General features: G+C 39.3%; 2 protein-coding genes across 2 annotated transcripts in view; one reads left to right on the forward strand and one right to left on the reverse strand.

The window, feature by feature from the left end:
* Window positions 1–2,119: 2,119 nt before the first annotated feature.
* On the forward strand, window positions 2,120–13,458 carry grem2b (gremlin 2, DAN family BMP antagonist b). Its single transcript, XM_060895022.1, has 2 exons — window positions 2,120–2,652; window positions 12,252–13,458. The coding sequence occupies exon 2, from the start codon at window positions 12,253–12,255 to the stop codon at window positions 12,751–12,753; it is 501 nt and encodes a 166-aa protein (XP_060751005.1). The 5' UTR covers window positions 2,120–2,652; window position 12,252; the 3' UTR covers window positions 12,754–13,458.
* An 865-nt stretch (window positions 13,459–14,323) lies between these two features.
* The window catches only part of fmn2b (formin 2b), a 75,558-nt gene continuing 69,535 nt past the window's right edge, over window positions 14,324–20,346 (reverse strand). Inside the window, exons 18-19 of the mRNA XM_060895036.1 lie at window positions 15,879–15,960; window positions 14,324–15,480 (exon numbers count right to left, since the gene is read on the reverse strand). Of these exons, the coding sequence (XP_060751019.1) occupies window positions 15,454–15,480; window positions 15,879–15,960 (109 nt within the window). The 3' untranslated portion in view covers window positions 14,324–15,453. The remainder of the gene's footprint in view (window positions 15,481–15,878; window positions 15,961–20,346) is intronic.

Below are 20,346 nucleotides of genomic sequence, written 5' to 3' on the forward strand. Positions count from 1 at the left end.
TTTGTTTTGTTTTTTTGTTTTTTTGATTTGGGGTTTTCTTTTGGGTGGGAAACTTATGGAGGGTCTTGTTGAAGGTGCTCCAAGCACCATGTGGAGTAAAATCCTCCATCTCTCTGTCGATATAATTCCACTCAACTGTGTGACTCTGTAAATACATTCCAAAAACCAATAAAGTGAACTGAGGGGAAGAAAAAGTGGTTGTGTGTCAGTGTGATGTTGGGGTGCAGTGACTGTAATACCACATTTGAGCAGCAGAGGGCAGAAACGCTCCAGAATTTAGTGCCTTCATTTCTTACAATTAGTAATAACGCGCAATTTACCATTTACACTACTGTGAATGTAATTAATAATGTTATTAATAAAAAAAATCATAATAATGACAACAATAAAATATTAGTAATAACAATAATAAACTATAAAGAATTCCAATAAATAATAATAATAATAATAATAATAATAATGATAATAATAATAGTTTAAAAAAAAACATCAAAGAAAAAATTAAATGATGAAAGATTTGATTAAAATGAACACCGCTATTAAAAAATAATATAAAGATTAATAATTGAACACGTTAGTTCTGTCTTTCTTTAGAAACTCTTTCTTTTTTCTAATTGTTTTTTGTTATTTGACTTAATTGATGCTTATATAATAAAAGCTAGTTGCTTATATTCTGAAAACAGCTTTTCATCTTATTAACATTTGTTTTCATCCATGCATAAAATCAGTAGTAGTTGAAATAAATAAATAAACAAACAAACAAACAAACAAACAAACAAACAAACAAACAAATAAATAAATAAATAAACAAACAAACAAACAAACAAATAAAATAACAGTGTTGTGCAGGAAAGATATGGACCTGTAAACCTGTGTGTAGTGTAGCAGCAGCAGCAATAATAAAAATAAATAAATAGATAAATAAATAGATAAATAAATAAAAATAAATAAATAATACATACAATAAAACAAACAAACAAACAAAAAAATACAATAATAATAATAATGATAATGATAATGATAATAATAATAATAATAATAATAATAACAACAATGTGTCTCAGGTATTCAGCAGTGCTGTATTATCCTGGTCAGTCTTGTGGTAGATCTGGTAGAGCACTGAGTGTGTGGCAGAAACACATCCTGAACAGGACACTAGTCCATCTCAACTCATCAAAGTTGGCATGTTTTGATCCATCATATTACCAGAAACATCAGACATATTATTTTTCTCCCACTATGAAGAAGTGTGTATAATTACCAGCACTGAATTCAAATTCACTAAAGAGATCAGTCAGAAAAAAACCATCTAAAAACGACAGAAAAATGAAAAAGATCTGATTAAAATAAAGACAGTAATTTAATCTGTATGATAGCATTCGGCTGGTAGACAGATGTATTAAAGTTAACACCTTAGTTCTGTCTTTCTTTAGAAACATTCTTTTTCTAATTGTTTTTTTTCTGTTCTTTGACTTAATTGATGGAGCTGTTCTACTGAGTAACACACTCCTCCCTCATTAAAATCAAATCTGGAAACGTCACTTTTTTATTATTATTTTACTCTACAACTGCTTTAGAACAACGGTGAAACATCTAAATTTTTCCTCCTATAATCTTTCACATTTTCATTCTAGTATGTACATGGAAAATCAGGTAAAGTGATGCTGCAGCTATTATAGCTCTAAAAGAATGAAAGTAAAGACTGGAGACTGGACGTGTGCTTCTTTGGAGTTTAAAGAGCTTTCTGTAAGTGATAAAGCTTCCTCAGAGCCGAGCAGGATCACGAGAATGTTTTATGCTCAGAGTCACGGCTTTGGAAACGAAATGCAACTTTGATCCTCCTCCCACTCAGGGTGACACATTGATGAGCTGTGTGTGTGTGTGTGTGTGTGTGTGTGTGTGTGTGTGTGTGTGTGAGTGAGTGAGTGAGTGAGTGAGTGAGAGAGAGAGAGTGAGTGAGAGAGAGAGAGAGAGAGAGAGAGAGAGAGAGAGAGAGAGAGAGAGAGAGAGAGAGAGAGAGAGAGAGAGAGAGAGAGAGAGAGAGAGAGGATGAAGGAGCTAGAAGTGGGCGTGTCAGAAATAGAGGAAGAAAGAGGGGGTATAGAGAGGAATAAAGTCAGAGAAAGCAAAGAGGAAAGGGAAGCAGAGAGAGAGAGAGAGAGAGAGAGAGAGAGAGAGAGAGAGAGAGATGGTCTGATTTGTTTGGTGATCAGAGCCAATAGAAATCCTGCGGTTTGATAAGATCCACATGCGGGTGACGGAGAAGAGCCAGAAACAAGAGTTCAAACACAGCGGGGAGAGAGAAAGAGAGTAAGAGAGAAAGCCAGACAGAGATAGAGACAGAGAGGAGAAGAGTGACTCAGAGAGACAGATAGAAAATCTTCATCCCACTGAGCAGGACAGAAAGCCTGCTGAGGAACACTCGTGAAGTTCTCCTCCAACTTCTGGAGACAGAGAGGCATCTCTTCAGACACCTTCTTCCATGGGCATCAAAGCAGCATTCAGTCCACGAGCCACACACACACCAGCACTCTCAACCTAACCACTACCGGAATACACACACACACACACACACAAACACAAACACAAACACACAAACACACACAAGCACACACACGCGTGCACTGAGAACTGGACCACTGCAGACGAGAGGTAAGTGATCTTCCTCATAAAATGGTCTTTATATACTTGTGTGTGTGGTGTGTTTGTATAGAATGTAGCCAGTTGTTCCAGCAGGATGAAGATCCATTCAGGAAGGAAGGAGTCAGTCTTGTAATTCAGTTTTTCATGATGCAGTCAATAAGATTAACCAAAACATCTATATAATCAATTCCACTATTTTTCATAGGAAAAAAGCTTAACGTGTGTGTGCGTGTGTGTGTGGGAATCTGAGTGTTATGGTGGGAAGAGCATTAAAACGGTTAATGATCCGATTAATGATTTGTGTTTGCCGGGGTCCGTGACTGCTCCACCTTGCACTGTTGGGCAAAGCGGATTTGGCCTGGTCAGTAATCTGTGTTTTCAGTTTGGTTTCCATCACAAGCCTGAGATTAAAGGGTTAAAGCCCACAGAAAACCACCACATGTACTGTATGTGTGTGTTGTGAACTTCTCAGCTTGAAGTTAAAAAGTCGCATATTAAACTGAATACATAATTCTATGGCACTGAATTAAATCTAGAAAGCAGCAGGAAATCCTGACGATCATATAAGCAATACTGATTTAATATTGATGGAAATGACATCACAACACACTTGTTGGCAGCTGTATAGACCTTGTTCCTCCTTTTCAAAATACAAACAAAATAATAAGAATTTTGTTGAATCTTTTGTCAGTTCAGAGTTCTTTACAGCAAATGTTTTTAGCTTTAGTGATAAAATTATTTGAGTCGAGTAATTATTTATGTTGAGTAAATTATTTGGAATTTAAATGTACAATGTAGATTTTTGACTGCTTTTACATCGCTTTATTTATTTATTTTTTATTCATTTATTTATTTATTTATTTTAAATGTTCCTGCCATTGATGTGACATTATCTTCCACAATAATACAAATGAAACTAATATTATAATGAATTCCTGTTAATATTGCTTTTAAAAAGTTGCTGACATTTAAAAAAAAAAAACAAAAAAAAAACAGAACGATCGAAGCATCAAAACGTCTTCAAAATGTTAACCATTTTGCTCCGAATTGTTTTGGTGCGTTGACACAGCAAATCAAACAACAAGTCAGGTTTGACTCAGAATTTGACTCTGTTTGTTTGTTTGTTCTGATTCCTTTCTGTTTATGGTGCAGTTTAGATAATTGAGATCACTCAGCTAATGGAGAAAACTAGACTGTAATGATATCAAAAGAAAGAAGAAACTGGCTAATATATATATATATATATATATATATATATATATATATATATATATATATATACATATATATATATATATTTGTAATATAATCACAATTTTGAATACTGAAGCTTTTGATGCAAACATTTCTTAGTATTCATAAAAATTGTAAAGGGTTTTGTCTTGCTGGAGTTATGAAAAGAAGTTACAATCTTCAGCAGTTAATTAGATTAATGAACCATCTGTAATGCTGAAAACTTGATGCTAGTTGATACGTTAGCACTTTTAGCACATAACTCTGTGCTTATTACAGTGAAATGAGTTCACAGATGTAGATTAAATCTCAATTAGATTACAGTCTCACACACCACACTTTAAGTAGTAAGTCAACATTGAGGAAAGGAGCAGAAAAGAAGTCCAGCTCTTTAACCCCCAGCTCTGTGCAGTGTGTTTGGAGAAAGCGAGTGTGTTTGCTTAATAAAGCTCCTTTACTGCTGTGATTAAATCTGTATCAGAGTCACTCTGCCGTGGTTAATGAGCAGTTTTATAGCAGTGCATCCCAGGTTGAAGATTCAAGTGTGGAAAGATTCTAGCTTCAGAGTTGGCCGCTTGCTGGGATCAGGTATAAAACTAGATTAAAGGACAGCGGTGGTGTCAAATAAACATCAGTTCATGATGATTATCCAGTGCATCATATCCAGCATGCAACAGGTGTCCTCAGTTTTTGAAAGCTCTCCATTTTTATTCATTCATTCATTCATTCATCTTCTACCGCTTATCCGAACTACCTCGGGTCACGGGGAGCCTCTCAGCAGAATCTCAGGCGTCATCGGGCATCAAGACAGGATACACCCTGGACGGAGTGCCAACCCATCGCAGGGCACACACACACACACACTCTCATTCACTCACGCAATCACACACTAGGGACAATTTTCCAGAGATGCCAATCAACCTACCATGCATGTCTTTGGACCGGGGGAGGAAACCGGAGTACCCGGATTTATACCCGGGCTTAATTCTTAATAGATAATATTAAAACAAAAAAAAAAAGTGACACCTTTTTCCTCATTCTTAATTCCATGGTTACTCATAAGAACGTCGGGGTCCCGTCAACTTTTTTTTACAATAAGCGTTACACCATTACACCATGGCATTAGACAGAGTGCATTATTAAGAAGTATAGTAGAGTGTTTGCAAGATAATAAATAAAATCAAATGCACTGCCCACCTCTAATAGACCAATTTGGGAATCGAAAGAAAAAGACATTACCTCTAGTCCTTAAGTGACCCCCAGTTGCTGATTGGTGGTAACATGGTGCTTACTTTTAAAAATAAACAACTAACTGGTCAAGTGTTTAAGGCACAGCACCACCAAGCTGCCACTGTTGGGCCCTTAACCCTCTCTGCTCCAGGTAGCTGTATCATGGCTGAACCTGCCCTCGGACCCCAATACCCTCAACTGGTATATGCAAAGAAAAGAGTTTCATTGTGTTTCTTATAAAAGCTTCTTCTAACAAAAAAAAAAAGACACAGCAAACTCACCCTTGGTTCGTTCTTATGTTGTGTAGTCGTAAGAACCTTGGATTACTGTGCTGACGGTCCAAGCTTCTTGCTGTGTGGCTCAGTGGTATGAGCTACCGAGGTGGTGGTGTTGGTGTTGGTGCTGAGTCCTGGGTTAAATCTTGGGCAGGACTCTTATGTGAAAAATTGTCTGAAGATGCAGAGGGCTGACTTAAAAGTGGTGGGAAAGGATACTAAGGGTTATGGAGGATGATGCTTTCCCAAATAAAGCAGAACCTCTCCCGTCTTCATCTCAGGAGTCACACCTCCTCAATCTCATCATCCCAACATCCACCACCAAACCCTCAAGCCACCATCAGAACCAACACCAAGTAGCAAGATATTTAACTGCACCATCACAGACAACTGGGTGGCTATCTTGATAAATCAGCCGGAGTAACTGATACTACAGTTGGTTTGCCCTGTCACTGACGAGCTGTATACTGTATATCTTACCTGATTTGAGTGAAATTCACCCGACTCCTCTGCACCCACAAAGTCGTGACACACTTTTAGAAACTTAAGACTTAACCGTATTGCTTTTTTAGAGGCATCTCAACAACTTCTTTAACCCGGTGTTTGAGGTCTCCAAATCCAGACACCACAATCGCCACAACTGTTTCTCCCTCATGCTTAATCCAAGCTTTTGACTGTTAGAGGTGAGATGCATCATGAGAATAACATGTAACTTAAATATATCTACTAAATATTCACCAATATTTACAGTATATATGTGAATCTAGATGCATTTGTAATAAGATACAATAAGCTTGATGAGCGAGTGATTTTATTCTGTGTAGAGACTCAGTGTAGAGAGATGATCTGGCATTACACATTACGGTTAATGAACAAAGCGCTAGCAAAGCAGATGTGCCAAATTGTCTAACAATGAAAAGGGGGGGGAATGGAAAAAAACTGGTGAGTGAATGGTAATGAAGTCAGGTCAGGGTTATTAGAGCATTCCCAATAGCCAAAATGCTCTCAGACTAATAAATCATTGAGATATTGATACCACATTGTCTTATGACTCATCCACTTCCACCATCTCTTCCAAAGATCACACCCAGATGGAAGAAATTCACAGTCTGTATTTTTCATTAAATAAACTGAAATTAAAAAAAAAAAAAATAAACAAATAGATATGATTTAGTGATATAAACGTATATAAAATACATACCCAGGACTAATATTGTGTCCATTTGTCCAGGGTTAGAATTTTAGTATCTTTTCCCTGTATTACTCACTGACCCTGTATTGAGTGCAGGGGAATTCTAGTGAATCATCCAAGTCATTTCAAATGTGTCATAATAAGGTAATGTTGAAAGTGCCTCATCGATCATTCGAGGTTTTGGAACAGAAGAACATGTAACACGTGTCCAGCCGATCCGTCTGAACATACGCTATTTTCCTGCCTACGTGATAACATGCAGAATATCTATTAAAAACTCGAGCCGGTTGTAAGCATCAAGCTCGTCAAAGTTCCTGTCGTCGACCTTCAGAGCGGCCGAGTTCTCGTTATTGTGTATTTAACTTTCCACGTTGGTGGTTTACTCAGCCTGATAAAGCACAGGGCACCTTCAGGAGCCCAGATCCCAAACATACGCATTCTTCAATATGCAGCACACATGCTCAGCACACTAACACACTCTTATAAATGCTTTCTGCTACATTAAGTACATAAGTCAGAGTAGAGATTACTGGTTTGCATGTGTGTGAGCAGCAGGAGGAGGAGGAGGAGGTGGTTGATGTGTGTTTCTCAGCCTTTGTAGAAACAGCACACTCAGCTGGTGGCAATTATGGAAAGTAGTCTGTGTGTGTGTGCGTGCATGTAGGGGGTTATGGGAGTTGTTTTGGGGTGACAGGGGTGTGTTGTGGTTGCATGCCAATGCCCCAACAGCCTGAGGCATCCTGAGCACAGCCCCATCTACTGTGGAACATTAACACACCTCAAGGTTGTTTTCATAGCAAATGGGCTGGAATCTGCGCTGGTTTAAAGAAATGCCCGAGCTATGATTGAGCATTTGATAATATACTATTAATTTGATGCCTGTCTGTGCCGGCATATTATTTACGGAAATAACTCCGGGAGCTTGCGTTACATTTTTTTTGAACATGCGAGAGAAAGACATGTTGGCTTTCAAAACCACATTATTATCTCAAATGAGCAGCGGGGAAATATTCCAATCTGCCTTTTTTCTTCCTGCAAACACACAGGCTTGTTCTGTTTGGAAGAGAATCACTAAGGAATTCCTAAATGCTTTAGAATCTGCATGCTTAAGGTCATTATTCGCTTGACAAGAAATATCTCGAAGACGCCGTGTACCTTTGGGCTGACTTACTGAACCGAGCCTTATCAGCGCCGTATTATGGAGTTAAATAGCCGTACATAAAGTGCTAGTATCCACTTAAGCATGGATCAAACGGACTAAAACCTCTGAATGGAGATAACTGATATCTCTTAGGCAAAATGAAGGACAGAGCAAAGCCTGATGCAAATAGCGGCTAGGGTCAGGAAGCAGCAGAGTCAGACATCTCAGAGAGAAAGTGGAGGGCATGACCTGTATGAGGGGTGGAAATGACAGTCTAGCAAGAGTTCCAGAGGGACAGAAAAAATCCACTTACTACACGATTATATATACCACTATTAGCCAAATGAACCTCCGCTACAGATGATGCCTTAAAGAGTTCTACAGCAGAAAAAAATAATCAATCATCAAGATAACACTGAGTCCCTAACGGAGTTCCTCAGTGATTGACTTCTTCGGTCTCTGCTGTCCACTCTCAACCATTGTCTACACAAAGATCAGCTCTAACTATGAAGAGATCAGACAATTTCCATATCCTCTCTTGAGGAACTCTTAAGAGATCTGGATACAGATTTAGTAGGGAGAGAAAGTGGAGGAAAACTGAACCTGCAGGCTGAGCTGAATGCAGCTTCACCTCTCCTCTGACCTTCCTCTGAACATGGAAAATACAGCACAGGTCAGGTACTTTGGGATAAAATCTACCTCTCATTCCTTAGACTTGCCCTGCTGTTCCTCTTTAACCCCAGAACCTGATCTGGAATCAGGTTACACGTCACCGCTTTCCATTTTTAAACCATGGTGAGTTATATGAGATCTGACCCATGATTGATTTTTAAAAGGTTGTAAAATTGCAGTAAAAGTGGCACTTCTCCTGAGCATACGCTACGTCCACTACACTTAATATAGAGAAGTGAAGCGTGGAAGCGATGAGAGATTGGAGTGAAAAAGAGGAAGACGGAGTGGGGGTTTGTCCTCGTTCAGATATACGAGGAGCCTCCGCTGAGGCCATGGTGTCACGGCAAAACTTTGGAGGCCAAGACGGGCTGACGCGGTGACTCAGGGGTGCATTCATCATCTTTTGTGCAAACATCCACAGCCTGCCAGACCGCAGACTCACAACCAGCTACTTATTTTGACAACGGTTAAGAGCTCCTCTGAACCGCTGTCTGAAGAGGAGTTCCAGTTATGTGGGGTTAACTGTAGAGTCAGCCTCAAGAACAGACGAGGAAAAACACGGTCATGCTCGAGTGAGGCTGCCTGACAACACCACAACGCCTTTTGGGCAAGAAAACAAATTCTACAGTAAGAACGTTTTATAGTCTGAAATGTTTTAGCTCAAGCACAACGTGAAATAGATATCAGATGGTAAGCGATAAGCTGGAGAAAAGGCTGACCGAAGATGACCGTTTAATTCCCTCAAGAAAAACACACATTTTTGTAAATGTTTCTTTTCCAAGACTGAGTCAGCCGTAGAGCTGCCACATCTGCTGCAAAGATGTCCATGTGATTGACAGATAGCTTTCTCTCGTGCCTGAGATGTAATCATCTCGGCCGCCGTCTCTTTGGTCCTGCTGCCCGTGGACAAAGTGACAAATTAAGCTTAATCTTGGGTCTTCCTGCCCTCTCAGGAAACAATATGAAAGCAGAAAAAAAAGGCTTAGCTTGACCCCTAGAGACATTCTGAGCCATGAAAAACATGATGGAAGAGCGAGGAGGGATGAGGGAACGTCACACTTCAGAAGAATAGCTTTTGTGAAATTTGGGGCCTAAACACTTTCTGGTGCAAGTGAGATAAATGAGTCAACTCAGCACAGTTTGTGCCCACTCATAACGCCGCGGCGCCTCCAAAGAACGTTTACATATTCATCGCATTTGTCACTCGCAGCCTAAGGAATAAGGGGAATTGTTTCTCTGGAGGAGTCAAACTCACTGCAATCAACTTCCTTTGCTCTCCGTTCTCGCCTAGACTAACCCCCCAACCCCAACCCCAACCCCCAGCTGATTAATGAAGGTGTTTATTTTAACGACGGTTTTTTAAACTGACAAATTAGCTGGCCGCAGTAATGGCTCAATTAAGTTAATTTCGTCCTCGTATGACATTCATTTCCTTTTTTGCTCTAAGAAAGCAAACAGCGCAGCAATTGATGAAACTGTAGTTTGTGAGGCGTTCTGGCATAGGAATGCATCTGAAATGACTGATCATAGAAAAAGTTTCATTTCACCACAAACCTGATCAAAAGCAAACACGCAAGTTAGACTTTAAAAATAGCTGAATTCCAGCATATGTAAACCTTAAAATAAATAACTTTGCCTCAAACGTACTTACGCTCTATTAAGTACCAGACATTTGATCTTTTTTTTTTTTTTTTGCACAAGGCTAATAGTACAAAGCTACACTCAGGAGTTTAAATTCTGCTTCTTAACATTAGCCAATAATCTAAATATGCTTTATATTGTACAAGCTATAGATAAGGATGACATACGGTACAGCACGCCATTTACTAACTATTTTATTTTATCCATTATTGCCAAGCTTAGCAGCGGACACAGAAACTAGGAGAGCATAATGCTAACTTAAGGTCTTCAATAGCATTACAGTAGAATGTGACGCACCAACACATTGGAAGGATGTGGTAGCTACTTATAGTTAAGATGTCAGCCTGATGGTTGTGAGTTCAAATCCCAGTGCTGCTAATGCTGGGCTCTTGAGCAAGGACCTTATAAACAAAAGTCGCTCAGGATAAGGGTGTCTGCCTAATGCTATAAACATAAACAAGAGTCAAACATTTGCAGTTAAACAGTTGCTACAGAGTTCAGATCAAGTCTAAAGCTAATAAACACGAATAAAGGTATCAAATTAGTCAGGTCTTGATTGCTGGAACATCAAGTCAGTAGCACTCAACTAATCCAGTTACTAACTGTTTATCAACCTCAGTTTAGTGTTAGTTTCGGTCCAAACTGGAGATCACAGCATGCCAGTAAAGCTCGCCAACTCTGAATTTGTCAACAATCTATCCTATTAAAAGTATTTTTATTTATTTTCCATTTTTTATTTTTATTAATAATTCCCCAGAGCATCTGAGTCAGGTCACAGAAGGTGTAATTAGCTGATGAGTTGGCTCAGGTGTGTTGAGAACTAGGACCGGTTGAAAGATTGCAAAGGAGTCATTAGTTAGATCTGATGTGGCTTGTGGTTAAGGTGTTGACTACCAATCAGAAGGTTGTGAGTTCGATCCCAGGTCCACCAAATTGCCTCTGTTGGGCCCCTGAGCAAGGCCCTTAACCCTCAATTGCTCAGCTGTATTTAAAAAAAATTAGATAATGTGAGTCGCTTTGGATAAGGGCGTCTGCCAAATGATGTAAATGTGGCTGAGCTGTGATCTGTACACTCTTGTGTAGCGGTCAGTAACACTAGCCAGTTCTAACAAAGCTGGTGTGTCTAAATGAGGTTTTCTCTTGGCACCAAGCTGCTGGAGCTCTAGGAAAATCCCACTCCTGTTCCAGTGAAGTCAGCGACTGTAGAATTTAATGGTTTCCCTGGTAGGACACACCTGATTTAACTAATCAGTTAATTCCAAAGCCCTTGATGCGTAAAGTTGAGGAAAAAACAATTCTGAAGAAGGTCCCCAGGCATAAGAGTTCATGGATAACTATTTACAGCACATCTGATATTCTAATGACACTAGCCAATGTGCCAAATTATCCTGGTGACTAGAATTCAGAAAAATATATTTGAGCTTTGGCAAAAATGTTGGGAATGTGTTTGTCAAAGTAAAACTGCCGTAAGGTTTCGAAACAGATGAACATTTATGGAATGTTGTGTTTGGTCTCATTCAATTTTTAACATATTAGAAGTTGAATATATTTGGCAGAGAGTTCCCAGGAGAGGAATAAAAAAAAACAAAACAAAAAAAGGCTCACTGGATTCTGTATTTAGTGATGTCCATTTTGAGATTGGATCACAACAGACACTGAAAGAGACATCAAAATAGACAAGGCATACATTAGCTTGAAATATTTCCAATCATACATCAGAATAGGATGTACTTCACAGAGGCACAGAGTTCCTAAACCATGGGATCTGTTCCTATCTGCAAAGGGCCAGAATGAGTGCTGGTTTTCATTCCAATCAAGCAGGATTGGACCTACTTAATTCCACCTACTTAATCACTTGATGTTGGGTTGCATCAGACTTGTGTGGCTTCTGCTCGGATGGTATGAAAATCTACACCCATACGCCCTTATGTGAAAAATAACGGACACTCCTGATCTAACATTTCTACCATCCCTTTTATATCTCTTAACCACCTGGAAGTCTTTAAGGACTGGAGCACATGCTACTGCCTTGGGAAATGGTAGCTCATTTGGACTACCAGTCAGAAGGTTGTGAGTGATACCACCAAACTGCCACTGCTGGGAGCTTAATTCTCAAATGCTTAGCTGTATAAATGAGATAAATGTAAGAGTTCTCTGGACAAAGGTGCCTTGCCAAATGCAAAAATTGTAAATGCTTGTTTCTTCTTGTCTCTCTCTCTCTCAGGATGTGCTGTAAGCTGTTGTTTTGGGTTCTCCTGGCCGGTGTGCTGTGTGCTGCGTCCGAGAGCCGCAAGACCCGCCCACAAAGCTCAATCCCGTCACCGTTCAAAACCAGCTCAAACACATCTGATCGCCGTGGCCGGAAACAAGAAGTATTGGCCTCCAGTCAGGAAGCCCTGGTAGTGACGGAAAGGAAGTACCTGAAGAGCGACTGGTGCAAGACGCAGCCTCTGCGGCAAACCGTGAACCATGAGGGCTGTCTGAGCCGCACCGTCATCAACCGCTTCTGCTACGGCCAGTGCAACTCCTTCTACATCCCACGGCACGTGAAAAAGGAGCAGGAATCGTTCCAGTCGTGCGCTTTCTGCCGACCGCACCGCTTCACTACTCTCACTGTGGAGCTGGACTGCCCTGAACTGCAGCCACCATTCCGGCACCGGAAGATCCAGCGGGTCAAACAGTGCCGGTGTATTTCTGTTAACGTTGCTGAATCTGGGAAACAGTAAAGCTGAAAGACTACAGCAGCCTGCCTGGGATGTTGGACAAAAGAAATATATAAAATATATATATGACAAACTTTTTTTTTTTTTTTGTAAAATTTGGTACCTAATATAGGCAGAGTCAAAAGCTGCTAATATGTTGAGATGTCTGGAGCTGTCCATGTAATAGTACAGCTTTTTTGGTGTAGTTCTTGTCATGTGTGTTTTTGTGTGTTATATCGAGTTTGCATCTCAAGACTGATGTTTTCTGAAAGGACAAAAAAGACTTGGTGAAGGTGAAGAACTGAACACCTTTCTCTAATGACGCCTATAACCATCTGGCTCACACGTCCTTGGACAGAAACGCCACCCGTTGGGGGAAAAAAAGCTGCTGAAAAGTAAAGCGTCCGAGTTGCATTTGGATCTTGTCCTAATCTGATTACCCTAATCCGCAGAAGACACGTACGATACAGATACAGCAGACTTTCCTTACCAATTTTGAGGGAAATGAGGTGGCTGAGCTGCAGGACTGTCAGTAACAGTACAGGTGGGGACACAGACTTGATTTGGCCAATCATGCTGCTTGCAGTGACTTCAAATTAAGCCTTATTCAAAGAATATAACATTGTATTACTAGACCGAGTATAATAGAGATTATATATGATGGTACACTAAAATGTATATATCTAGAGAAAGAAATTACCTCTATATTAAAATCTATTTCAAGTAGAATCCTGGTTTTACTTTCTTAGAAAACCCTGGATCTCACACACACACACACACACACCAAAAACAATCAACAAATAAAGTTATAGTAAATGACATTTGTATTAATCTCATATATATATACATACATACATAACCATACATCCATACATACATAACCATCCATCCATCCATCACCATTCATCCATCTATATCTATCTATATATATATATTTACATTTACAGCATTTACATATACATTTGGCAGACGCCCTTATCCAGAGCGATGTACATAAGTTCTTAAATCTCTAACATTGAATACATTAATGCTGTCTCACTAAGTTACATACTTAAGATACCAGGAGTTTAAAACATTTGTTCAAAGTTACAATGAAAAAGTGTCAAAGGTTTTTTTTTTAATGCAAAAGATAAGGAAAGAAGTGCTAGTTGAAGTGTTTCCTGAATAAGTAGGTCTTCAACCGCCGCTTGAAAATATCCAGTGACTCAATTATTATATAATTATATATGATGATGAATGCCTACGTTATTGCTTATACAATGATAAATGCATTTAGATTTTGATATTTTCTAATTTATGTTAAACAGCAGTTGGTTAATCAGATGTATTCATTTATGAGGTTACGTCGTATGATTCAATGTTAACACCCAGTTCAGCTGATCAATCACTGATGAACCGGTATACTTTAAAGAACTTTATCATTACCTGATGTACCTGTGTCATATTTCCCAATGTGGCTTTAGAACAGTGTCACACTGCTCAAGACATAATGTATTGGTTCAAATGAAAGCCCAACCCTTTAATTTATTTCTCTTTATTTTACATAAATTATGCTTTTCCAAAAAAAACAAAAAAAAAAACAAACCAGAAAACAAACAATACCCAAACAATAAGATAGTTATTGCACGTGTGCAGACCTTCATTTCTCCTGAACCAGAGTGATATCGACACTGAACACATACATGCTGAGACAGAAAAAATATAGTTATAAAAATTATACACAAGATTTATATTACATAAAGATGCTAATACTACTTTACATTAGATAAAATAATGGCATTTTTAAATACATTTTAAGCAAGTCTTGTACGTTGCCATTTAAAAAATAAGTAATCCCTATTAAACATTTTTCTGCCATGATCCTGTAGCGTGGGTTAAACACAGACAGAATACAGCTCCACGGCTTCAGCTGAAATTGTAATACCTCTGGTGCTGAAGGAGGAAGAACAATGCATGTACCTGATCGTCTCTAAGGCCGACTTTGCTATTGTTCACGTGAACACGCATCCCTCAGGTGTCCTACTGCTTCCTGATAGTCTTCGTTAGCGTGTCCATTCGTTTGAGCTCCCAGATCCTGTGCAGTCCTTTTCGGAGCTCTGTTTAAGCCACTTGTACGGACATGTAACGTCTAGTTACTGTTGCCATTATTCTTGATAAAGGAACTAAATACAGCTTCAGCACAGTAAAGTACTTAAACTGTGTTGATTTTTTTTCTTACAGCATAACACTGATGACAGAAAAATCACTGCTTTCATTTTTTATCTGTGAAACTGGGCTAGAAACAAAACAGAGCTTTTGGGGGTCATCATACTGCTGGTGATCCACGACAATGCAAGATCGGTTTAGAGAAAATACTGCAGTTTAAACAAGCTGAGGGAAATTTACACACATCACCCCTTTATCAAGGTTCATTTCTTTTTGTTTTCATCACTGGTAGCAAATACTTCATGTCTTTTTCCTCCGGTTTACATACACAGCGATTCACCCACGAACACACACTCTGAAAGGACGGGAGCATATGACACGCTTCCTGTATGCATGTTGCAGATAAATGTTTGAGGGCTGCTACATTACTCACAAGGATGTTTGTGTGCGTGTGTGTGAGATACAGATGGATTAAATTTTAATACAGAATATAGCCCGTGTCTGCAGTCCATGCACTCTACCTCTTAACGGATCTGTAAGAACGTTTATTTCATTTTTAGGATTAAAAAGTCCAGCTTGTTAGATCTTCATGCCCAGCTTCGCTTTCTGTGGAAAAGAAAAAAAAAAAAAAAAAATATTATAAAGGCAACACCAGCTTTGTCTGTGCAATAAATACTTGTGCAGCATCAACACATCCATTTTAACTCGATACTTAACACGGAGGCGATTTTTTTTATTAAAAAAAATAATAATAAATAAAATAAATAATAAATCACCAATCAGATACCCAGGAATATTGGGGGAAACCAAAAAAAATTGGACTTATAAAAGTACATTTCTTTTTCACTGGGATGATCCTCCCATTTTGTAACTGTAGTGTATATTAGTGTACACACACACTTATGTTAAAACAAACCTCATGGTGAGAATTAAATGTAGAGTACGGTTTTTACTGAACATGTAGGACGGTAACATTGTGCTGTGTAAATGTGATGTGCACTTACTATTCCAGAGGCATGCTTGGGTTTGACACTGTATGTGGCTTTTTCCTTGGCTTGTCTAAAACATTCCTCTGCTGCTTTTAACCTGAACAGACAAAAAAAAAAAAAAAAAAAAAAAAGACAGAACAAATTTGATTTTTCTCAACATCAAAAGCAGATCGGAAAGAACGTATTTTTGTCAAGTATTTTGGGTTAGGTTTCAGTTTCCTGGCCCTGGTTGTGAATTACCCCATGTGCTTCCTGAGCTGAAGTGGGTGTGATGAAACATAAGAGTTAAAATTGGGAATGCGTGTAATAATTTATGATGAAACAACGTCCATGTTTACAGACCTCAATTGCCTCTTTATGTATATCTGCAGAACTGTCTGCTTTTGGTACAATTCCATCTTCAGGCTGTTGGAGGAGGAGTTTACTAGGCAGAGCTTTAACAAAGGAAAGAAGTGACTGCTGATCCCTGTGTCCAGATACACTGATGTAGCCATGATAACTAGCCAACGTTAGGTGGGTGTAGGTCCCCCCCCATCAAGCAGGAACTACACCTGTTTAATCAGTAGATCTTGGCTCAGGTGTAGCTTCTGCTTGGTTAGAATGAAAACCTGCACCCACACCAGCCCTTTGTGGATAAGATCAGACACCCCTTGCTTTAGCGTCACTGATGAACTGAGGAAGATATTTACAGAAAAAAATAAGTGTATGGTAATAAGCCTCCAATACTTTAAACAATAACAAGTATTGAAGTATTGCCTGATAGACCACCCATTGGGTAATAAAACACTGATTTGATTAAATGATCATCCTTCCTGCAAAATTAGGTAAAATACTACAGAAGGTTCTGCAGTAACGCTGCTACTGACTGAAGGTCAGGGATTTATTTAGTGCTATTATTGTAAGCTGAAAAAGTGGCATGAAATTATACACAGTGGATTTAATTTTGGTCTGACCATGTTACTTTACCACCACCACTCTTACAAACACACACACACACACACACACGCGCGCACATAACACAGTGGCGCCAGAGGGATCAGAAAAAGGCTGATGGCTATGCGGGGCACGGAACAAATCCCTGGTACCACAACTTTGGATGTTACGATACGCTCCTAATACACAGCTAATCCTCAGTAACTGCCAGTACTCACACACACACACACACACAGAACTGAAACATTTAAGTAAGTACAGGTCACAAGCACCTTCGGTTCTCCGCTTGGCCTCTTAATGATTTCTCAGAGCTCATTTGAACTCAAATGCTGAAATGCGACACTTAACTGAACATTACTGGAGGACCCTGACCGTAAGGGAATAGTGATGGGTGATAAATCTTCCAGAATGTTCCTCTTTCCCCAAATACAGATGACCTTTGGGAGCTACCTTACTGACGCAGCAAGCTTTTAATGAAAGCTTAACAAAGTACAGGAAAGATTTTGGCTGAGCTTATATTTCTGGCTAGATGAAATGAATTGTAGATTTCTCTCTCTTTAAACTTGTGATGATCATTATTTGGGATTGTCCTTACTGATGAGCCTTTTGTTGAGCCAGACCTGCGTTCGACTGGAGGCTCCAAAGCTCCAAACATGTCTTGCTTGACCAATTACATTTGATTTTTTGCCAAAAGCTAAGTTTACTGACTGTTAATGAGGTTTGGCAGGTACACTGTGTTTCCAAGGTGTGCATATCGTCTCTCTCTCTGTGACTGGTGCTGGCCTACTTGAGCCAAAGTTTTGTTTTTTTTCCTTTTCTGTATAACCTTCGTGCAGTCCACAGGCTGTGATTAAACACAAGGAGCAACTCTTCCACATTGGAGTTAATTAGACCTGACATATTTCCACGTCGCCCAATCTGTGTGGTCTGGGGTTATTAAATCAGACACGCTCGCTTCTCTTCCCGCTTCCGCTCAGAAAACTCTCCACGGCTCTGCACCTTCTCGAAGCGAACAGTAAAACGAGAGCATGAACAGATTTATTTACTGACACTTTTCACTCCTGACACCCTCGGTGTCTCCACTGTCTCTTTCTAACAAGGCTGGGGGAGGGAGCATGGGGTGGGATGGCAGGCATTTCAGCTCTCATTTCCTTGACCTCCAAACCTTCAAAAGAGCCAAAAGAGCGAACACCACCATAATTGGAGATGTGTTGGGCAACCACAGCAGTAATGGGAGCAAGTAACTAACACATTGCCTGCTTTATAGGGAGCAGACTTTGATGCCAGAAGAAGAAAAAAGAAGAAATAAAATAAAAAAGGCTCTGCTTTGTGCATAATATCCTGATAAGGGAATCGTGTAAGGTACATGGTGAGGTAGATGGTGTGTTATGCGTTTGTCTCTTCCTGCAAATGTGTTTCCGAGTCAGTCATAAAAAGAACAGGCAGTTTGATGTGAATTAGTGTCATATGGAAACTCCAGCCTCATCAAGGACCTGAAGTGTTGGGATTAAAAATGACAAAACCTCTGTTCTTGAACTCAGTCTACAAAAATCCCCAGCCATTTCCTTTACAGTCAAACCCATTAAAATCATTAATGTTTGGCACCAGCTCACTTTCCTTAACAGCTTTTGACTCGCAGCTGGCAGACTTATTTATTTTCTTTTTTTTTTTTTTTTTAACAGAATCCATCGTCATTGCCTGGGCGGCAAAGACACAGGAAAGTACGCACACTTTATATTTCAATTATATATATATATTCATTTAGAGTAGGAATTTCCTCCTAATTACACACACACGGTCGGTCAATTAAAAAAAAAGGACACCCCATGAAAGCCTGGTTTTTCTTTAATAGTTAAACATACAGGCATTTGATCTTCATTTTAACAATACTAGAAGTTTCAAGTAATATCACTAAACAAATAAAACCCAAATAAAAAAACTTTTTTTAAAGTGATCTATAAAAGGTAACTTTAAAATAAATCAAATTTCTTGTAAAGAAAAAGAAACGACACCCCCACATTTATTTGTACTTAAAATGGATAAAATGACCTGCAGGTGTATCACATCGGGTGTAAATTATTAGAACACTGTTACAGAGCTGTTCTTACTAAGGGGCTTTTTACACCTGGTCACTTCATGTGTTTTCTGTGATCAGATATCTATCTGATGGTAAAAAGACCAGGTCTAAATGCCCTCCGAAACGTTTTCGAGACGGATATAAATCCGATCGCTCGAACCACTTCAGGAGGTGGTCTGGGTTCAGGAGGTGGTCTGGGACGCATTTCAGATGAAACTGGACAGGTGTAAATGAATGTGGTTGTTCAAGCCACATACATCAGCGCTATACTCCTCCCAAACGGAAGTACGTCACTCACAAGTGACTCACGAGTCGTGCATCGCGCCAGAAACAAACATGGATGACACGCAGGCACTTATTGCTCTGGAGCGATGAAAGCCTCCAACAAAAGCTTTGTAAAACATAGAAACAAAAGTATATTTAAGTATATACACCAAAGCGTGTTCCATTTCAATTACCCCGGAAATGAGGTAAAATATATTTGCATTTTGGGCGGGAGTAGAAAGATCAGATCGATATCTGATTCGCCGATACGCGTTTATGTGGCCTAATGTAAATGGAACAGTTTTAACAAATCAGATAGCTATCGGATCAGAGACAACACATGAAGTGACCAGGTGTAAAAAGTCCCTCAGTTTGGTCTGCTCTTAATTGATGAAGTGAGAGGTGTCACCGTCCAAAGAGCTCTCCGAGGCCTTCAGAAAAAGGATTGTTGACGCTTATATAAGGGATATAAAAAGGTCAAAAGAATTTGTAAATCAGCCAATACACCATCTAAAAATCTAAAACAACTGCTAACATGGCCAGGTCAGGCCGTCCAAAATGCTTAAAGTCTCCAAAAACCCTAAAATATATCACAGGACCTACAGCAAGCTCTTGCTACAGTTGCAGTTACAGATGTCAAAGTGCATGAATCTACAATCAGAAAGAGACTATAACATCATGGGAGGTGTGCAAGGACAAAATCTTTGCTGTCCAAAAAAAAAAAAAATTCATGAGAAAGAGCACGGATGTGCTTTGGACAGTCTAAAATTGAAATATCTGGACACCATAACAGAAGGAATGTTTGGAGAAAACCAAACACAGCATTTTAGAAAAAGAACCTCGTACTAACTGTGAAACATGGAGGTGGAAGTGTTATGGTTTGGGGATGGTTTACTGCAGCAGGACCTGGCCAGTTCATCATCATAGAATCCACTATGAATTCTATGTTGTATCAGAGGGTGTCTGAGGAACATGAGACCACCTGTCAAAAAGGTGAAGCTGAAGTGGAACTGGACCTTAAAGCAGGACAATAACCTCAAACATACCAGTAAACCCACCAAGGACTGGCTGAAAAGTAAAAAAGAGAATTCTAGAATGACCAAGTCCAGATCTAAATCCTATTGAGATAGATCCAGTGTGGTGATTTGAAACACACTGGGTATGCAAGAAACCCCTCAAATGTCACACAGCTGAAAGAATTCTGCATTG

Source organism: Tachysurus vachellii, chromosome 2, assembly GCF_030014155.1.
Source record: "Tachysurus vachellii isolate PV-2020 chromosome 2, HZAU_Pvac_v1, whole genome shotgun sequence".
In the NCBI taxonomy this organism is placed as follows: Eukaryota; Metazoa; Chordata; class Actinopteri; order Siluriformes; family Bagridae; genus Tachysurus; species Tachysurus vachellii.

What these genes read in the sequence shown, in the direction of transcription:
- grem2b (XM_060895022.1), top strand. Translation starts at nt 12,253, where the DNA reads ATGTGCTGTAAGCTGTTGTTTTGGGTTCTCCTGGCCGGTGTGCTGTGT.